The 20,386-nt window shown below is 43.9% G+C and overlaps 1 protein-coding gene across 1 annotated transcript in view; it reads right to left on the reverse strand.

Annotated features, from left to right (window-relative positions):
* The window catches only part of SLC16A14 (solute carrier family 16 member 14), a 31,340-nt gene extending 13,390 nt beyond the window's left edge, over nt 1–17,950 (reverse strand). The window contains exons 1-3 of the mRNA XM_025420752.3: nt 17,603–17,950; nt 10,264–10,535; nt 3,605–3,748 (exon numbers count right to left, since the gene is read on the reverse strand). Of these exons, the coding sequence (XP_025276537.2) occupies nt 3,605–3,748; nt 10,264–10,522 (403 nt within the window). The 5' untranslated portion in view covers nt 10,523–10,535; nt 17,603–17,950. The remainder of the gene's footprint in view (nt 1–3,604; nt 3,749–10,263; nt 10,536–17,602) is intronic.
* Nucleotides 17,951–20,386: the final 2,436 nt, after the last annotated feature.

Genomic DNA, 20,386 nt, shown 5'->3' on the forward strand with positions numbered 1-20,386 from the left:
GCCTTAATTTTGAACTAAACTCTGGATTAATCTGTATGATGTTTAAGTCCATAAAAAACAGAATCTCTAACTTCCTAATATTCAAAGAGGCAGAGAAAAATATTTGATAGTCCACTAACACACTCCTTTCTCCCTCTAACTGTAAAGCAAATCCCACATATATCATGTCAAGTGCAAATATTTTAGTATAAATCTCTAAGAGAAGAATTCTTTAAACAGCATAATCATCATATCTTAACTGAAAAAAATGAACAATTTGCTCGATATCATGAAACATCCAGAAGGTGTTCAAATTTCTAATTGTCTCATAAATGACTGTTTTTAAAAATACTTTTTTTTAAATCAGGATCCAAGTAAGGCCCACACAGTGCTATTCTTTGATATGATTTTTAAGCCTCTTTTAAATTCCTCTATTTTTTTCTTAAAATTTATCTCTCTTTCGTTTTTCTTGACATTTATTTGTGAGGAAACTGGGTCATTTGTCCTGTCAAATTTGTCATCGTCTAGATTTTGCTGAGAGCACAAAATGAGTTTAATTTTTAGAAAAATTTGATTTGTGACTGACAATAACCAACATCCTAAATTTAGTGTGGTTATGGATTTCTAAACAATAGCAGAATAAAATGATTAATAGGAATAGAACCGAGATACCTAAGAGCAGCACTAATTCTAACTTAGTGCGAATAATAAATGCTCCAGTATATGAAGAAAAAACAAAATCCATGCCCAACGTCACAAGTATCTATTTCCCTGTTACACCATCCATGTCCTTACCAGCATCCTCCCCTCCTCACGTGGCTCTGTTGTCTGTAATGAGCACAATTATTCCATGAGCTTATAGGACAGGCCCTGGGGATATGTGGCTCAAGCCCAGTGGTCAGCCAAGGCTCTGCTAATGTCCAGCCCTGGGAAGGGCCCTGGAATAACTCTTCACGGGCTCAGAGGATGAGCTTACAGCCCTACCTACCAGGTGGAGGAAAGAGGCCCAGATGGGAAGAAAAAAATCCTGAGATTCTGGGTCACTGGGGATGGGGGGAAAGGTGTCTTCAGGAGACAGGCTTAAGAGAATGGAGCTCTGGTGAGGCTGAACAAATCTGTCCAGACTCCCTTGGCTAAGTAAGACATTATTTTTTTCTGCTTAATAGGAGGATACTCCTACACAGTTTTAATTGCCTAGGTGTTAAAGAAAAAAGAGAGAGAGAGAGATACAAACAAATCTGTCTCAAATACTTTTTGGAAGGAAGCAGGATATCAGCAAAGTTTTTTCTCAAACGTAAATTATACAGTGAAACGTGTTTCTCAAGGGCTTTCTTTCCTTCTTTTTAAAAATATTTTATTTATTTACTTGACAGAGAGAGAGAGAGAGAGATAAAACAGCAGGCAGAGGGAGAGGGAGAAGCAGACTCCCCACTGAGCAGGGAGCCTGACACAGGACTTGATCTCAGGACACTGAGATCATGACCTGAGCCAAGGGCAGATGCTTCACCGACTGAGCCACCCAGGTGCCCCTCAAGTGCTTTCTTTTTGCAGATCTTCCCATTTTTTTCTTTTCTGTTAAATAGGGCCTAATTGCTAATCAGCATCCACATGCCTCTCTAGTGACAGCCCAGAGTTTTGCATATATAAGTTAACTGATTTAGCTGGATTTTCCAGTTTAATATAGTTTGATATATATTTGTGGGGGAGGTGGATACATTTATTTGCAGAGATTTTTTTTTTTCCTGTATAACAAGTGGGAGTAATAAAGAGTCTCAAGACACACTTCCCTTTCACCAGCCCCCTGATTTTCCTCCTACTTCCTTGGGTCCAGAACTACCTGAGAAATAAATAAATGAATGACTATGGAAACAATATCAATTGCAGGTCAATCAGCAATTAACTGCAAGAAAAAAAGTTCATTAAAACAAAGAATCGAATCATAGGAATCTCTAAATGAGGGGAATTAATCTCAAGTCTCAGTTTTTAGGACCAAGTCTATATAATCAGTGACCACCACATCCAGTTCACAGGGGGTGCCACGGAGACCCTAGTGTCACTCCCTAGCTTTGGCAGGAGTGTTTATTTCCTCACCCACAATATAAAAATCCCAGTGCTGGCTCTATTCATTGGAGTATTTGGGGGGAAGTTTCTGTAACACTCAGGAAAACACCTTAAGCTGTTCTTTAAGAACTGTTACCAAGTCCTTCAGATCCATGGTTTTAAAACTATGATTCAAAGGACATAGAAGTGCTTTATGTGTAAATGTGGATCAATGTAAATTATAGAGAATCAGCTTGCCAACTTATTTGGAGAGGAGGTCTTCATGTTCACGTCTCCGGCTATCATAAAGTAGGCACTTAAGCTTATAATAAGAATGTTACATTCCATATAACAATTATATATTAGCTAACACTTAACCAAGGATTCTGTTTTGTGATAAGTATTGTGCTGAGTGCTTTACACCGATAATCTCCTAATCATTTCAACCACCCTTTAAACCAAGCACTTAATGATCCCATTTGGCAGATAAGGAAACTGAGGCATAAGTGGGTTAAGTAGTTTGCCTGAAGTCACACAGATAATAAGTGGGGGGGGAAAAAAAAGCAAGACTTCCGTATTCTGACTTTTAACTCTTATACCAACATTTCTGTCAGTGTGTCATTTATTAGGATTGTAGCTCTGGACTCCAAGTCAAGCTGGATCCGGTTCACTGCAATTCAATTGTACAAGTTAAGATACTTCTTATCTGTGTGAATTCGGCTACCCGTTGATAAAGGAAATAATAGCTGGAAATGTATTTTGCAGAACGGATATGCAAACCACACTGCCTGGTAGCCAATTTTTACCTGTTCCCTGAGGAGTGACACTCTCTGCTCTAGTTTTGCTTCCTAAGGGTCTCTACATATATGTGGATTTTGCTGCTTTGTCATTCATTTGAATAGAGTGAAAGGAGAAAATAATTATTCTATGATTCATGCTCCATTCTGTAGTTATTAAATGACAGAATGTTATTAATTTCCTTAATATTTGGTCTATTCACCCAAGACTGTTATTACCTTCCTTTTTCCTACTCTTCATAAGAGAGAAGACTAGCACTTAGAACCAATCATGGGAAATTTAATTAAATTCTAACAGGAAGGCCAAGTACACTTGTTAAGTTGTTTTTCCACACTTAAGGCATATTTAATATCTTATACTAAAAAAGTATTTCCTGGTGGGCTGGGGTGGAGGAAAAGGACAAAATCTGGGATGCCTAGGTGGCTGAGTCAGTTAAGCGTCTGCCTTGGGCTCAGGTCATGATCCCAGGGCTTTTCTGGGATCAAGCCCCACCTCAGGCTCCCTGCTCATCATCGGGGAGTCTGCTTCCCCTTCTCCCTCTGCCCCTCCCTGCTCCCTCCCTCCCCTGCTCGGGCTCTCTCTTCTGAAATAAATAAATAAATAAATAAATAAATAAATAAATAAATAAATAAATAAATCTTTAAAAAGAAAAAATAAATAAAATCTTTAAAAAAAAGGACAAAATATTTTAATATTTCAATGGTTCTTTTTTCTCCACAAATATTCATTGTCAAAATGCCCAACAAATATATTTAAAATTAAGGTTAAAAATAATCAACATGCTTACCAGCTGTCACTCCAAAGGTAATAAAGAGATAGTGCACGTTTGCGGCATAGGCGCTCAGTACCCAGCCCAGTGAGTTCACCAGCCCTCCGATGATGGCAGTCCCGCGACACCCACAGGTGTTGATAAACAAGCCAATGAAAGGTCCTGTCTCGGGACATGGAAAAGGGAATTGACTGATGGTGTTTTATTTTCATGCTTTCTTTGAAAATCCTCAATGAAGACAAAGACTAAAAATTACTAGGGCTGTTAAATAAAACAAACCCAAACCCCCCATTGCTTTCTATGCAGAAAGCTTTTAGCATGCAAAGATGAGTTTCTTTCACTGGTCATGTCACTGGAGAGCTCAAGGTGCTAGGTTTTCAAGAAAGGCAGACCTGAAATAAATAGACAGATGAGTTAGTTCATTCTCTTGTCTACAACACAAGTAGGTCCTAAACTAGCTGTCTATGGGCTTATTCAGCCTGCAGATGCATTTTGTTTATCCAGAAAACAGTTTACAAGATGTTTAGGGATGCCTGGGTGGCTCAGTAGGTTGGGCATCTGCCTTTGGCTCAGGTCATGATCTTAGGGTCCTGGAATCTGCCCCGTGTTGGGCTCCCCACTCGGCAGGGAATCTGCTTCTCCTCCTCCCTATACCCCTCTCCACCGCTCATGCTCGCTCGCTCTCTCTGAAATAAATAAATACAATCTTTAAAAGATATTTTGAATCAGTTGCCAGCATTTAAAAATTAAGAGCATTCACAAGAAATCCAATGATTGCACAGAATCCAGCAGCTTCCCACACAGCCAAGATGGGCTGGAGCTGTGCGTGGGCTGGCCCGAGTAGCTCTGTCCCCACTCCTAGTTTGCTAGAGTCACCACCTTTCCCTTTGGTCTTGTACTTGGCCTTCTGCCCTCATTTACATTATTTGTTATTTGACTTTTTGCCTTCAGACCTTAAGGGGAGTACAGAAAGGGATTTTTCAGGCCTCCCATGCTTCCTGTAAAGAACTGATAGCTTCTTTTCACGAGGACACCTGGATGCAAAGTGTGTTGAAAAGAACTTCCCATCACTTCATACGCACTTCAGCCTCTGGTGACTCTCAGTTGCAGACCGGCCCCACCAGGCTATACATTTTTATGACACCATGTTGAGATCCAGAAATACGATTCGGGGTGCAGTGGATGCTATGCAGGCAGCAATACCGTATCATATGACACATATCCTGACTGCCTATTTTCCTAGGACACTCTGGTTTTTGTCAAACCTCTTTGTTTTCTTCCTGATTTTGTGGTAACTTCTTTTTTTTTTACATGGAGCACAATGCAGGACTGGAACTCACCACCCTGAGCTCAAGACCTGAGCTGAGCTCAAGAGCTGGACACTTAACCCACTAAGCCACCCAGGTGCCTTGGGTAACTTCTGATGTCACAGAAGCTCAATGCCTGCCTGGTGATCAGTGATTCCCTGTCCAAAAAGCAATCTGTACTTTAGCAATACAGTGTGACCTTTGGTTAATATTCAGTAAGATGGCACATTTTAAACATCATCTTACTTTTGATCATTATTCCTTTTCCTAGTTACAAAGCCCTATATTCTGGTGGGACTATTTCAGGCTAAAAATTTGTTAAACTCTAAGGAGTTTCCCCTTTTAGTTCAAACTGAAACAAAATGTTCCTTTAAAGTTCTATCTACATTCATGTTAGATTTGGATGCACAGTTTGCTAATGGATTTTTTTCTTTGTCTAATGATTCTGAGCAAGCCTAATCCTAAAAATGATGAAGGTGATGATTTATTAATTTAACCTTGGTGTATTACACAAATAACTCACCAGATAAACCTCTTAGAATGGACAATACAGTAAATATATTTTACATAAATATACTGTTATGTACTATAAAGTAAGCACATGGTATAAAAAATATATATAAACTAAATGCACTGCTAAAAACTTCTAAGGGAATTATGGGAGCAACTGAAATTCAGAAACCATAAGTTGAAGACGGATCTTTGATTTCTTCATAGATATATTTTTTTAAAGATTTATTTGAGAGAGAGCAAAAATGTGCATGAGTAGGGGGAGGGGTGAATCTCAAACAGACCTTCTGCTGAGCATGGAGCCCGAGGTGGGGCTCGATCTCAGGACCCTGAGATCATGACCTGAGCTGAAATCAAGAGTCTGATGCTTAACCAACTGAGCCACCCAGGGGCCCCACAAAGAGGAGTAAATAAAAAAGAGAAAAAGTCATGACTCATCGGTCTACGGTTAATCAGCCTTTTAAGCTACGACAAGTCACCAGATTGCAGTTCAGGAGCCCGATCATGTTGTCCATGTAACAGAAAAGGCCAGAAGCGAGCTTTTCTGTGATACTGCCTGCTTCTGAAACAGTGCACGAAGAAAACATTTGGGGGGAAAGGAGGGAGGTGGAATTCCCAAGTAAGAGCAGATATTCATGTCTGGAGGAATGTTGTATATCAAAAAGAAAGGATTAATTGCTTTACTGATACGAACGCAAGTTGGTAACTGTCTGACTTTCTGGTTCATCATCTCTCACATGGTGGAGCTTCAGTCATTTAGGACTTGCAGACGGGCAAAGCCAGCCCTAGAGATGGCATGCCTCCTCCATGGTTACCAAACACAGATAGGGTCAAAGTAAGGAAGTTGGACCCAAGTGTTCTGCTTCTGTTCCATTTTCTCATCATTGCTGATGGTCAACTGGCCTCTCTAAGGTCAAGTTAGAGTTTCACTAAAATGAAAAGAATTCCCCACAGTCTAAGGACAAGGGGCAAAGGAGGTAGAGGGGCGGTTGTCTGGTTATGATTCCCACTTTTATGGAGGAATCCAGAGTTCTGGGACGAGATGCAGACTTTCACCTCTTCAGAAGAAATCTGATTTTGGCCTGTTTTCTACATAATAAAGCTGCAGGCAACACCAGGAGGAAGTCCTAATTTCTTGCCTGCCCCTGCATCTCATAGGTTAGGTGAGGAGAGGAATGATCTGAGGTGACCGTGGCATACAGTCAAGGATGAAAGTAGGTAGTTCATTGAACTCCCGGCCTCTTAGGGTAATCCTTCACTGCAGTAAGGAGTTCAGAGCCTCTAAATCAATGACTGTCTGCCTCGGCTGAGCATTGGAGTCACTTAGGAGCTTTAAAAAAAAAAACTTGATGCTTGGGTCCCATCCCAAGACGTTCTGATTTAATGGCCTAGGTGCAGCGTGAACAGCAGGGGTTTTAAAAGCTCCTCAGATGGATCTGATGTGCAGTCAGGATTGGCAATCGCTGGTCTAAAATCTCCTTAGCAAGAAAGTATCCTTCTGCAGCCTGTAGATTCCCCCAACATGGCTCCCACCAAGAATTATTCTGAGGGTATCACCAAGGCTGCTGTAGATACGACTGAGGCGATTACATGTTGTTAAAAATTGGGACCTTTGGCAGGAAAATGGCGAAGCCCATGCTAGCAATGAATGAAACAGGAATCAACTAAATTTCCTACATGCAAGCCACTGCCCAACAGAGAGATAGTTTTCAACTCTAACATAATTCACAGATTTTTTTTTGAATGTAGAAGAGAAAACCCAAGTGTGCTTACAACGATTAGAAAATGAGAACAATCTATATTTATTCACTTCAAATATATTCTCAGTTCTCATCTGTTGTAGGGGCAGGGAGTGTGGTAGAGTAGACACAACTTTGGAGGCCAGTGGGCCAGCTTTGAAGCCTGTCTCATGCTTATTCGCTGTTTAACCTTTCGTAAGGAAGTCTGTGAACCCTGCATGTCTTCCTTGTCAGACAGAGGACAGTGGTCTGGCGCTGGCGTTGCAGTGGGATCAAACGAGAGCCTATGCATAACGTGCATGTGGCACGCACTACGTGGTAAATAAAGGAGAGCTCTTCTTGCAGGCTTCTGGCTCGGAAAACACCCAACAGATCTGCAGCCACCCTGTATCAGGCAGTTTAAGATAACGAACAGCAGTTTAGGGTCACGATAAGATAAAAGACCTTTTATTTATATAACTATGAGCCTTGCTGTGTTATGATTTCCAAGACACAAGATATTTATCTGGCAGGTACCTTTCCTGTAGAAAGGTTAGTCTACAAGCTGAAATCACACTGCTCGGGATTCGTGGCCTCGCAAACAGAATTCTGAATATATAGTTACTTACCTCCCAATTAAATTCAAGAAGACAAACACGTTTCACCATCGCCATGAATCAGGTGTTCTTATTTTGGAGTCATATTCAAAATCATTTCCAACAATTGCAGGACTGGTTAGCATTGCTTATTTTTGTAGGACTTGTGAAACACAAAATTATATCTAAGACAACCTCACTGGACGATTTGGAAAATAAGGGGACGTTTCCTATCCTGGCCTTTCGCGGAGTCTTCTTTTCTGTGGTAGACACAGACTTCCTAGATTGAATCTCTAAGTATTTTGGTTTACCCCAAAGTAAGATTTTTTTTTAAAGGTTGTATTCTTGGAGCACCTGGGTGGCTCAGTGGTTGAGCATTTTTGCCTTTGGCTCAGGTTGCGATCCTGGTGTCCTGGGATCAAGTTCTGCATCACGCTCCCCGGAGGGAGCCTGCTTCTCCCTCTGCCTCTGTCTCTGCCTCTTTCTCGGTGTCTTTTGTGAATAAATAAATAAAATCTTTAAACAATAAACAAAAGATTGTATTTTTTTAAAAAAAGATTGTATTTTTAAGTGATCTCTACATCCAATATGGGCCTTGAACTCATGACCCCAAGACCAAGAGTCCCATGCTCTATGGATTAAGCCAGCTGGGCTCCCCTTAAGGATTTATTTTTAAAAAGGTAAAAAAACTGGATGGAAGGTTTTCTAGAAGTACAGTTTTCCTTCGCTGGCTTATTTGAGAAGGCTGAATCACATCCAACATAAAACTAGCATATTGCCTACACTGCGTTTTTCATATGACAGTGCTAGTCTTAACCAGGCCAACGCAGGGTTGAAGGAGTCAGTTCCTTAATGCTGCAGGCAAGAATTTACCGGCAATTCCCTGACACACGTAACGGTGCCCTTATGTAATTCTAAAACTAGATTAGTATTAATTCCCTTTGATAAACACGCATACTCCACACACATCTTGAGAAATAACACTTCATCCTTGTTTTTAATCGTTAGCAGTATCACCATTATTAATATTATTTGTATTATCCAAATGATCACTGCCTGCATGCCAGCCAAAATCAACAAATCTCTGAATCGGAGTCAAGGAATTAATTACCAATGTGGAAATCACTGAAAAGGGAGATTCTCATCAAGCACACAGATGCCTGTCATACGCAAACGCTCACAGAACTAGAAGAAGATTTGAGGCCATCTATGTTTCCAGTGTGATTTCATGAATACTTGAGATTAAAAAAAAAATTGATGTAGAGGTGCCTGTTTGGCTTAGTCAGTTAAGCCTCAGACTTTTGATTTCGGCTCAGGTCATGATTTCAGGGTCCTGAGCAGGGCTCCGCACTGGGTGTGGAGCTTGCTTAAGATTCTCTCTGCCCCTCCCCACCACTGGCATGAACATTCTAAGAGATAAATAAATAAGAATAAATGTAAAAAAAAATTTTCAATGTAAAAGTATGGCTTTTACATTCAAGAGATAAAGTAAGGGAAAACACCTGTTATATGATAGATGCTTATTAAAGGTTAGTTGACAGTAAAAATTGTCTAGTTCCCAAAAGGAAACACATAGGCCATAATAACATCTTATAGTTATGATAACTTTCTAGCTTGGCATCTCCAACTGCATGAGAATTGCTTTCAGGGACACCTAGGAGGCTCAGCAGTTGAGCATCTCCCTTCGGCCCAGGGTGTGATCCTGGAGTCCCGGGATCAAGTCCCACATCAGGCTCTCTGCATGGAGCCTGCTTTTCCCTCTCCCTGTGTCTCTCATCAATAAACAAATAAAATATATATAAATTAAAAAAAAAAGAATTGCTTTCACAGATTGGTGTGTGGTGAGGTTTAACAAAATACATTATTATTCCTTCCTGTTAGCTAGATCTGTAACTTTTCTAAAAGCACTTTAATAGATTTTGCAACAGTGTGTGATCAATATTTCAAATTAAATCACCAGAACTCTGAAATAAGATAGTTACCTGCCTTTTATAGTGTTTTCCCTAAAATTTTTATCTTTTACCAATATTCATAAATGTTAAGTAAACAGACCTGTAGTGATATATAATGAATAGTAGCAGTCAAGAAAACAGAGTTTGGGGCAAAAGAGTTTTTTAAACTATCAATTTTTAAGACACTCCAAATGTTCATAATATTCAAACAGTAATATCACACAAAAGGACACGTGTTGAGTGATTCCACTTCTATCAGGCGCTGTCATAGAGACTAAAGGCAGGAGGGTGGTGGTCAGGGGCCAAGGGGAGGTGGGAATGGAGACTTGTTTCACGGGTGCAGAGTTTCAGTTTGAGACGATGAAAAAGTTCTGGAGGTGGATGGTGGGGATGAATGCACTCAGTGGCAATGAACTGTATACCTAAAAGTGGTTAAAACAGTGAATGTGATGTTATATGTATTTTAGCCTGAAAAATAAAATAGTACCATCATTAACATGCAGTGTCTAATATTTTGACAATCTAAAACATTACCTACAGCAGAGAATGGTCAACTTATAATTCAGTTTTACAACAGGTTGCACGTGAACATACCCACAATCAAAGTGATGCCCATGCTGAGGGAGCTGACCCATGCAGTCAGGCCACGGCTCTGATGGAACTCTTCAAGCCATTCCACGTTGAGGACTCCCAGGGCCATCTGGGAGCCCATAATGAGGATGTGCACAAAGAAGGAGGAAAGAACCACCATCCAAGCCCATCCACTGTCAATGTTTGGATGGGACTTAAGTGTCTTCTTATCTTTGGGGTCATCTTCAAAATCATACCCAATGTCTTCATGACTTGTATACATTTTCCAAGATTTTCTGAAATACACATGACAAATAATTTCCTTGAATGTCAAACCAAAAGTATCTTTATCTTCTTTGGACAGCTCTACCTCCCCATTGTAACCAAAGTGGCCTTCAGATTCATCCTGTCTTCATGCAGATTTGGAACACTCCTGACATTTTTTTTTTTTTTTTTTTACTGCCAAGTGCTTTTGTTAAACCTGTTTCATCTTTACCGTCATCTTATAGGTAAGCATTACTATCCGCATTTTAAAGAAATGGAAATAGACCCAGTGAAGTGAAGTGCCTTTCCCAAGTTCTCATGGCCATGAAGTATGGCTATCCCAGAACTTAAGGAATCGAATCCATCTATTCCTGACTCAAAAGCCCATGCTTTGTGTGTCTGTTATTGAGATGGACACTGATAGGTGACAACAAAGATGTCACAGAAGGAAGACACCTGGCTCTAAACAGCCTTTCAGGGTAGCTTTGCCTTGGTAGAGCCCTTAGCACGGCATCTGGTTCTTGTTTTGTAGGTCCAAGTCTTCAGTTTGTTTGGTAGAGTGAGAGAGGATTTGCCTCAGGAGACCAACTCATATGAACCAACTCAGGAAAGAGTAGTAAACTAGAAGGCCAATTAATTAATTTTTTAAAATAGGAGCTAGAACTTTCTAATAATGGTGATACTCAAGTCTGATACACAAGACACATATTTTACCCATTCCACCTACCCGCATTCCAGCATTTCCCTGGGAAACTAGAAAGTTGATTTAAAAATAGAAAATCAGGGCAGCCCCGGTGGCTCAGCGGTTTGGCGCTGCCTGTAGCCTGGGGTGTGATCCTGGAGACCCGGGATCGAGTCCCACATTGGGCTCCCTGAATGGAGCCTGCTTCTCCCTCTGCCTGTGTCTCTGCCTCTCTCTCTGTGTGTCTATGAATAAATAAATAAAATCTTAAAAAAAAATAGAAAATCAGACTAAAAGCATTTGGATACTACAGTGATGTCTAGGTTACCAGTGAGATTACCAGGGAGCCAGAGGCTAGATCATGCCTGTGTGCCAAGTCAGGAGCTTAGAGTTTCTCTTGCACATAATGAACAGCCAGAGGCTGAGTCCTACAGGAACCAGACATGGTGACCTGTGCTCTACGCAGATCCATCTCCAGATGTTAGGAAAAAAGGCTTGGAGGCTGAATGGAGCTGGAGGTGGGTGGCGATGCCAGGTCAGGCGAAGCCTCTGGCTGCATTTTTATTTTTCGGGATGAAAAAGAAGTATGTGTATAAGAACTGAGGATAAAGAGTAAAAGGAGGAGACAGAGACAGTAATCCTGGAGGAAGTGGGACAGGAGCATTGGTCTTGATCTGCAGGAGCAAAGCAGAAGGTGGATGGAGATGACATGCCAGGTAGTGGGATGAGAAGTTACACCTGACGGTCCGATTCTTGGGTGAAGTAGCAAGTCAGGTCACTGGCTGAGAATGAAGAGGATGGTGGTTATGAAGGGGTCTCAACGTTCAGGAATACGGAACAGACTGTTGCCCACAGCAAGTGGAAGTGATTGTCGGGCAGTTCTGAAGGTGGAGCTGAGCCCTGCAGCTCTGAGGGTGCGCAGCACCAGGTACAGGCCCTGGAGGCCCTCCCCCCAGAAGCTGGCAACGAGAGCATCATCAGAGGAGAACTTTCAAACAACAAGAAACGACTGATTTTGGTCTGCCTTTTTATGATCTCGATGTGCCAGCAAATCTAGACAACGTCCCTGATAAAAATACTCTCTGAAAAAAATCTTTTGCTGGTCAAAGTTCCAAATAATTCTGTTTTAATTTTCTATCTGTAAACTTCAAATCAGGGTGGTGCTATTACTTATCCTTCCGTAAACAGTCTTATCCACGGGAAGTAGTTTAGAGAACTCCTAGTTGTACTGTTGACCCCGACACCCATCTGGCCCCAGCTACACTGTACATATGCTCCGAGGGTAGGTTCCCAGGAGATCAGAATTGCCGGAGCATCTCTGTGGCACAGCCTGGGTCTGCAGCAGGACCTGCGAGATGCACTAACGTGTAGTTACTGTAGGGATGAAGCTCCAGAAGTTGAGTTCTTTATGCCTACTTGGAGCTTTTATTTTGTTTAAAATGTAACATAGCAAAACAAGTGCAAGACTGCAAGGCGAAAACCTTTCGCGTAGAGAGTAAAATTTGCAGTCAATACATGAAATGTTTTACTCAATCTGCACGATGTCTTTAAAATAGAAATCTCTTCTTTTTTCAATTATTTTAAAACAGAAGACAAAGGGCACCTGGGTGGCTCAGTGGCTGAGCGTCTGCCTTCGGCTCAGGTTGTGACCCCTGGGTCCTGGGACCGAGTCCCACATAAGGTTTTCCTTCAGGGAGCCTGCATCTCTGTCTGCCTATGTCTCTGCCTCTTTCTCTGTGTCTCTCATGAATAAATAAATACAATCTTTAAAAAAAAACAGTAGACAAAAAATAAGAAACGATGATGAAAAGAAATGAAACGAAACGAAATAAAATGAAATGAAAAGAAATAAAACGAAGATTTTTATGAACCACTACATGGTTACTACTGAAAATCCTTTGGTTGCAATGGAGGAAGGAGATATAATAAAAAAAAATAATCCCAAATACATGAGAAACCCCTCCAAACAAAGGTAATTGTCTTTACCTTTTTTTAAAAAAAGATTTTATTTACTTATTTGAGAGAGAGGGTGAATGAGAGAGCAAGCAGGGTAGAGGGAGAAGCAGGCTCCCCACTGAGCAGGGAGTCCGATACGAGGCTCCATCCCAGGACCCTGGGGTCATGACCTGAGCCGAAGGCAGACACTTAACTGACTGAGCCACCCAGGCGCCCTGTTTTTTATTTTTATTTTATTAAAAAAATTTTTTGGTTTGTTTTTACCTTTTTTAAAGGATATGTGGTCCATGAAACTTAAAATACTCTCTGACCCTTTATAGGAAAAGCCGGTAGATCCCTGGACTGTGGCTTTGGTTCTGCCTAAAGTTTGTTGGGAAGAAATGGGTGCTGGGAAACCAAGGATGCCAGTTTCAAGGATCTGTCCTGAGGCTCATCTCGATTTTCCCTTTCCCTCATGCCTTGTCCTCATTATTATTTTTATCTTTTAAATGACTCTATGTCCTAAACACCCATCCAATCCTCAACCCCTACACTTCCTGCCCACGTTGCTCCTGTCTGCCTGGGTCCTTTCCACTTCCCCGTTCTGCAGACGGCTGGGAGGGATAAGATAAAGTGCTACCGTGCCATGTGATTTCTCCATGCTGTCAAGATAGCTTTAGGATCAAGGCCAAACCCCCTTTGCCTCTGCCAGACTCCCACAGATTCTCCTGCTCTCATTTCCCTGCCTTTGACCTTTGCGCTCCAGCCCTGCTGAGCCACCTGCAGCTCCTTCACCTTGCACAGGGTCTTAAGCCTTGGGGCACGGCCTTCTCTTTCTCTTTTGGGAACGCACTTGTCTCCTTCTAACACCCTGCTCCTTTTCTGCTCCTCCCTCAAGATTCAGCTAAATACAATAGTGAAACCTTGACTCGGTGAGAACCCCCTTAACCCCTGCAAACATCTCTAATCTCTAACATTAGAGTATGTGTTAGATCAACCAATTGTTGTACAAGGCTGTTTGAAAACATGGAAAGAAGGGCACTCTAAGGTGCGAATTCTACACAGGAGGCTACAACTTGGGATATGTGCAAGAATCCCTTTGTTTTTGTTAAAAATAGGCATCCAAAGGAGAAAAGACTGGTGTGAAAAGGATAATGTTGAGGGAGATTATTCTTTGGATGATGGTCTTAATGGACTCTTCCTCCTTTTAATCTGTCTTGTTGGTAAAAAAAAAAAAAAAAAAAGAAATCGCAATAAATATGTATTAATTTTATAGTAACAAAATAAAAGTCCCTATCTCTATCTTTTAAACATCATCTGGGTCAGCTTTTTGCCTCCTGTAGATTAGTGGCTGAATTGTGAAAAAGAAAGAGGATGATTCAAGAGTCACTTCCCTTAAGAAGTCTACTTTGCCACTACCCTGCTCTTGAGACCCTGGGGAGAGGACAGCCTGCCTGGGGACAGTCAGCAATGGGACAGCCCTAGTTTTTCAGAGCTCGCAGCCCAGACAAGGGCTGCACTGGCAGGAGGCCCAGAGAATAAGCCTACAAATGGATCAGACGGGGTGGGTGTTCAGTGGTTGTCTTCCCTCTGTCTCTGCTACTTACATGCAGCATTCCGAGAAGCCAGAAAGCAAAGGATCAGGGGAGTGACTGGCCTACATGAGTAATAATATTTTATTTTTTATTTAAAAACATTTCCTAAAAATATTTTATTAGTTTCAGAGGTAGAATTTAGTGATGCATCAGTTGCATATAGCACCCAGTACAACTGGGTGATGGGCATTAGGGAGGGCACTTGATGTAATAACATCATTTTAAATCCGTGGGATAATGCTCAGCTCTGTTTAGTGAGACAAAACAACACAGCCTGGCATTTTCATAAAGGCCATTTACATCTATTTTTTAAAAATAATAAGCCATTTACATCTATGAAAAAGTTTGAAATAATAATATCACGAAAGTTATCATTTTCAACCGCTGAGTTGAAATAGTAAACATTTTCCTAAGCAATGTTAAGAAATTGATATGCTCACTGAATTATTTATTTTATGGGTTAAGAGATGGAGATGCCATTGAACTGCTCTCAACATTTCCGTTTCATTTGTTCATAAATAAATGACATCGGATAGTATTTAATTGCCACGTTTTATCCAAGGGACGCAAGGGTGCATGTAGCGTACAGTAGCCAATGCAGAGCACTGGTGGAGGGTGGGGGTGGCTAAAACGAAGTGCTGTCCCATCTTCAGGAAGTCCCTAAAGATACACCTGGCAATAGAACCATCTGCATTTCATAGCTCACTCTCTCTATAAGTAATTTCTGTTTTGACTAACCGCAGTTAACTTATTGCCCAACCAGGTTAACGAAAGCAAAACACAATAGGAAAATACATTTCTATCCCCTTCACCCCACGTTTGCTTTTAGCATTTGCATAATTATAAGATATAAAAGAACCATTTGAGTATGATAATCCCAGAGAAAGAGAGAGAGTGAGAGAGAGAGAGGAGAGAGAGAGAGAGAAAGAACACAAGTGAACTAGGGATGGTTCTGGGCCACCCTGTCCCCAGGCTCCACATCTTTCTCCACCACATGGCCTTCAAGCTCTCCCACCTTCTCCACATCCTGACACACGTGCAGAACAACACACACGTGGTTCACTGGGGTAAATGGAGGCACCGAGTGTGGAGCTTCCTCTAGGATCAATATGTAAGACGGAGCCCAATCCAGGCGGCCTGCTGAAGGCTCAGCCTGTAACATTAAGCCTTTGCACGGAAGACCGTGAAGGAAGGCAATGGGAAGACCAATAGCCAACCTTCCACTTGCACCATGTGGGAGTTCACAGATGGTGGCAAAGTCATCCTAAACGCAGGGAAATGAAGTAACCCCTGAAAGCTAGGAGATGGAGGCCGGCTACATATTTATGTGCTACCACGTCGAGGCGAAAATAATTTAGAGCCAGCTGTATCTGAGATGAAAATTAAATTCAGTTTCCGGGATCCCTGGGTGGCGCAGCGGTTTGGCGCCTGCCTTTGGCCCAGGGCGCGATCCTGGAGACCCGGGATCGAGTCCCACGTCGGGCTCCCGGTGCATGGAGCCTGCTTCTCCCTCTGCCTGTGTCTCTGCCTCTCTCTCTCTCTGTGACTATCATAAATGAATTAAAAAAAAAATTTAAAAAAAATTCAGTTTCCGCAGCTCCAAAACTGGAGTAAATCTGATAAGCAAATCCTTCACTCTTTTAACTTGGCTGCTGGGGCTCCGTGAGCATGCGGCGGGGGCTTTGCCAATGACAGGCAAAGGGGAAAGCGCTCGGGGAAAACTAAAACTACAACCTCCAGGAAAGGTGGGCAGAGAGGGGTGGTAACTGGTTCTTCCTTAGATGCGGGGCGAGGGGCGCGTCAACCTCCACCTGGGCTTCGGGATCGTTAGCCCGGAGGACCTGGGGGCACAGGAAATCGTGGGCCTTAGGGGGCGCACTTGAGCCCTGCAGGCTGAGCAGGTTAGAGCCCCGCGGGCTGGGGAGCTGCAGTGCGGGGAGGCCCGCTTGGGGGAAACGGACACTTGCCCTGGGTTCACGGTGACCTGGGGACAACTGCACATATACAGGCCTTCTGGGGGGCCAGGGGCTGTGCCGAGTGGCTTCTCCACCCCGATCTTGTCCGGTTGGCAGTAAGGCCCCATTGCACAGACCAGGAAACTGAGGCTATTTGTCGAATGAGGGCAGTGAAGTTTAGAGGTCAAACTAGCAGGTGGTGCGGCCGGGCTTGCGGGATTCCAGAGCCTGCTTATCCACCCCCATCTCTCTCTCTTACACACACACACACACACACACATGCACGCCAGACAAGGCGACGAGGAGCCCTCCTAATCCTCAATAATAATCCTCACTCATCCCCGTTAATTGGTCTGAATCAACTTTTCCGCGCAAGGAAACCGGCTTAATTAATTGGAAAACGGAATCCGGTTCCTTGGCCTTGGCGCCGTGTGCCCGGGAATGGCCGCCCCGGGTCGCCCCCCCCCCCCCGCCCCGGTGCCCCTCTCCTGCCCGCGGGGGGGGGCAGCCCTGCACGCCCCGCTCCCCGGCTCCGCGGTCTCCCCGCCTCCCCGCGCCCCGAGCGCCGCACCCCGCGCACCCGCGTCCCCCGCGGACTCGGAGCCCTCCGCACCCCGCTCGCCCGCTGTCCGCCCCGCTCCCCGCCGGGTTCGAGTCCCCAGCTGCGCCCGGGCAGGCGGGAGGGGGCCCGGGGAGGGGGGAGCCCGGGGAGGGGGGCCCCGGGGAGGGGTCCGGGGGTCCGTGCGCCCCGGCGGCCGGGGGAGCGGGGCGCGCGTCCCCGCCCGCAGCTCGCGCCCCCCGCGCCCCCGCGCAGCCCTGCCCGCCGCCGCCCGGCAGCCCTCCCGGGCCCGCCCCGGGCCTGCACCGCGCGCCCCGCCGAGCCCCCCGCGGGCCAGGGCGGCCCGGGTGCAGCGCGGCCTCGGGGTACTCACCGCCCGCGCGGCGCGGGGCTGCGGCCTCACCGGGCTGCCGGCCCCGATGCCCGCCCCCGCCGGTGTCCTCGGCGCCCCCCGAGCGGCCGTCCGTCCGGAGCCGCGGCCGGGGGGCCCAGCATCCCGGCCCCCGCGCCGCCCGCTGCCAGGCCGGGGGAGCGCCCGCGAGCCTGGGTGCGTCCCGGGGCGCGCGAGCCTAACCCGGGCTTCCTTCCAATCCGTGCAGTTTCAAATCTCCACGCTCGTTCATTCCTATACCGGCTAATTCTGGTTTGGCAGGAAAAAATTGCAGTCATCTCACGTGCACACTCTTGTGGCCGGTTGAAGTTTAGGGCTTTGGCTCAGGCGGACGCTCTGCACGTTTCTAGACCCGAGGGGAGGCTCCGAAACCTCACCCCACGCGCGCCAGGGGGCGGGGGGAGGGGGCAGCGTCTGCCCTTTGACCGAGAGCAGCGGGGGAGTGAGGAGCAAACCCGGGAAATTTGCACAAGGACCAGCAGGTGGGCAGGCCCCCGGTCTCCTTGGCCCGAGAGGCCTGAAGATCCCCAATTCCAGGCCCCACTGCAGGGCCCACCCCTCACCGCTGTTTTTCCAGGGTCAGCCCCTTGTGTCTTACACATCCCAGGGCACCAGGCACACACGTGTGTCATGCATATGTACCCTGTTCCCAATGAAATTCTTTGCCCACGGAAAGTTTTCAATGTTCATTAAGTGAACAGGAATAAGGGGCGCCCGAGGGGCTCAAGGCTTGAGCACCTGCCCTGGGCTCAGGTCGTGATCCCGGGGTCCTGGGATGGAGGCCTGCCTGGGGCTCCCCGCAGGGAGCCTGCTTCTCCCTCTGCCTATCTCATATATAAATAAGTAAAATCTAAAAATAAAAAATAAAAAAGAGTGAACGGGACCAAATGAAGCCAGTGCTCTTTGACCTCACCCGAAGGATTTTTATAGTAGTTTTCTATTGCTGTTGTAATAAATTACCACATTTAGTGACCGGAGAAACAAATTTAGTAGCTTCCAGTTCTGGAGGTCAGAAATCTGAAAGGGGTCTTACTGGGCGGAAACCAAGGTGTTGGCTGGGTTGTGTGCCTTCTCGCAGTTCTAGGGAAGACCCACCAGGTTGAGAGGGTGCTACATGCATTGGCTTGGGGTCACTGTTTCTGTCTTCAAAGCCAGGGGCACTGCATTATTCCGGGCCTTTCTCTTTGGGTCACATCACCCTCTGTCTCAGGGCACCCTCTGTCTCCCTCCTCCACTTCTAAGGGCTCTTGGGATTCCATTAGTTTACCCAGTGATGATTGGATTATTGGATAATCCAAATAATCTCCCTGTTTTAAAGTCAGCTGATTAATAATCTTAATGCCATTTGCAACCTGAATTCCTCTTTCACCATGTGAAGTACTATATTTACGGGTTCCTGGGCTTGGGATGTGGACATCTCTGGGCCACCATTATTCTGCCTATCACAAATTTCTGTCTTCTTTTCTTCCTTCTTTGCATGTCTTGTTTTCTTTTCTTTTCTTTTCTTTTCTTTTCTTTTCTTTTCTTTCTTTCTTTTTTTTTTTTTTTTTGCAGAAAAGAATATTTACGTGTATCTCACATTGCCATTGACTATATCAAACCTTGATTAAAAACATAATTGAGAACATTGTGAGAAATTATGGCTAACTGAGGACATTTGGATGAAGCACGAGGCTTATGTGTTCCAAATGTTTTAATTTGCTGATGGGAACACGAGCAAATGGATGGTTAGTTGTCCTGTCTTCAGATATCACTCACTTCAAGCAGGCTTTTGACAGCAAGTCAAGATTGGGGAAGTGCCTCAAGTGTAGATTGGCCCATCTTGTTCCAAAAGAGGTTTGTGAGATTTTTACGTCTGTCTTTTTCCCCCCTAGCAAACTTTGTGCACTTATTGAGCTGTATAAGTGATGTAGTATCAACTGTATATATTTATATTTATTTATTTATTTATTTATTTTTTTAGTATCAACTGTATATATTTAAATGTATATGTTCAAATTTGATGAGTTTTACCATAAGTCTGGGAAACTATCACCTCAATCAAATAGCTCCAGAATTTTCCTGGTGCCATTTGTAATCCATGCCTCACCGGGTCCCCAAATCCCCAGGCAACCTCTCATCTGCTTTCTGAGAAGCTTCTGCTCTGGACCATGTGTAATGCACATCTGGAGGGCCCAAAGAAGATTTTATTTTCTTTTTTTTTTTCAGCTTTACTGAGGTATAATTGACAAGTAAAACTGCATCTATTTAAAGCGCACACTGCCATGACTCGATGCACAAGTACATCGTGAAGTGATTGCCGCAATCAAGTTAATTCATACATCCATCGCTTCATATAGTTACCTTTTCCTCTGTGGTGAGACGGCTTAAGATCTACTCTCTTAGCAAATTTTACATATACAATCCAGGGTTGTTAACTATAATCACTAGGCTGTACATTACAGCCTCGGAACATAATCATCTTCTAATTCAAAATTTGTACCCCTTGACCGACAGGTCCTCACTTCTGCTGTCTCCCAACCCCTGGCAACCAGAGAACCATTCTACCCTGTGTTTCTCAATATTCAACTTTAAAAAAATAAAGTCTATATATTTATATAATATGATATAATCATAATCATATTAATCATAATTAATAATAATTATAATCATATAATATTATATGATCCCACTTATAATAAAAATATTATAAGTGAGATCATATAATATTTGTCTTTTTCTGTCTGGCTTATTTCATTTAACATGATGTCTCTCAGGTCCATCCAT

The sequence above is a fragment of the Canis lupus genome, chromosome 25 (genome assembly GCF_003254725.2).
Source record: "Canis lupus dingo isolate Sandy chromosome 25, ASM325472v2, whole genome shotgun sequence".
Classification (NCBI taxonomy): Eukaryota; Metazoa; Chordata; class Mammalia; order Carnivora; family Canidae; genus Canis; species Canis lupus.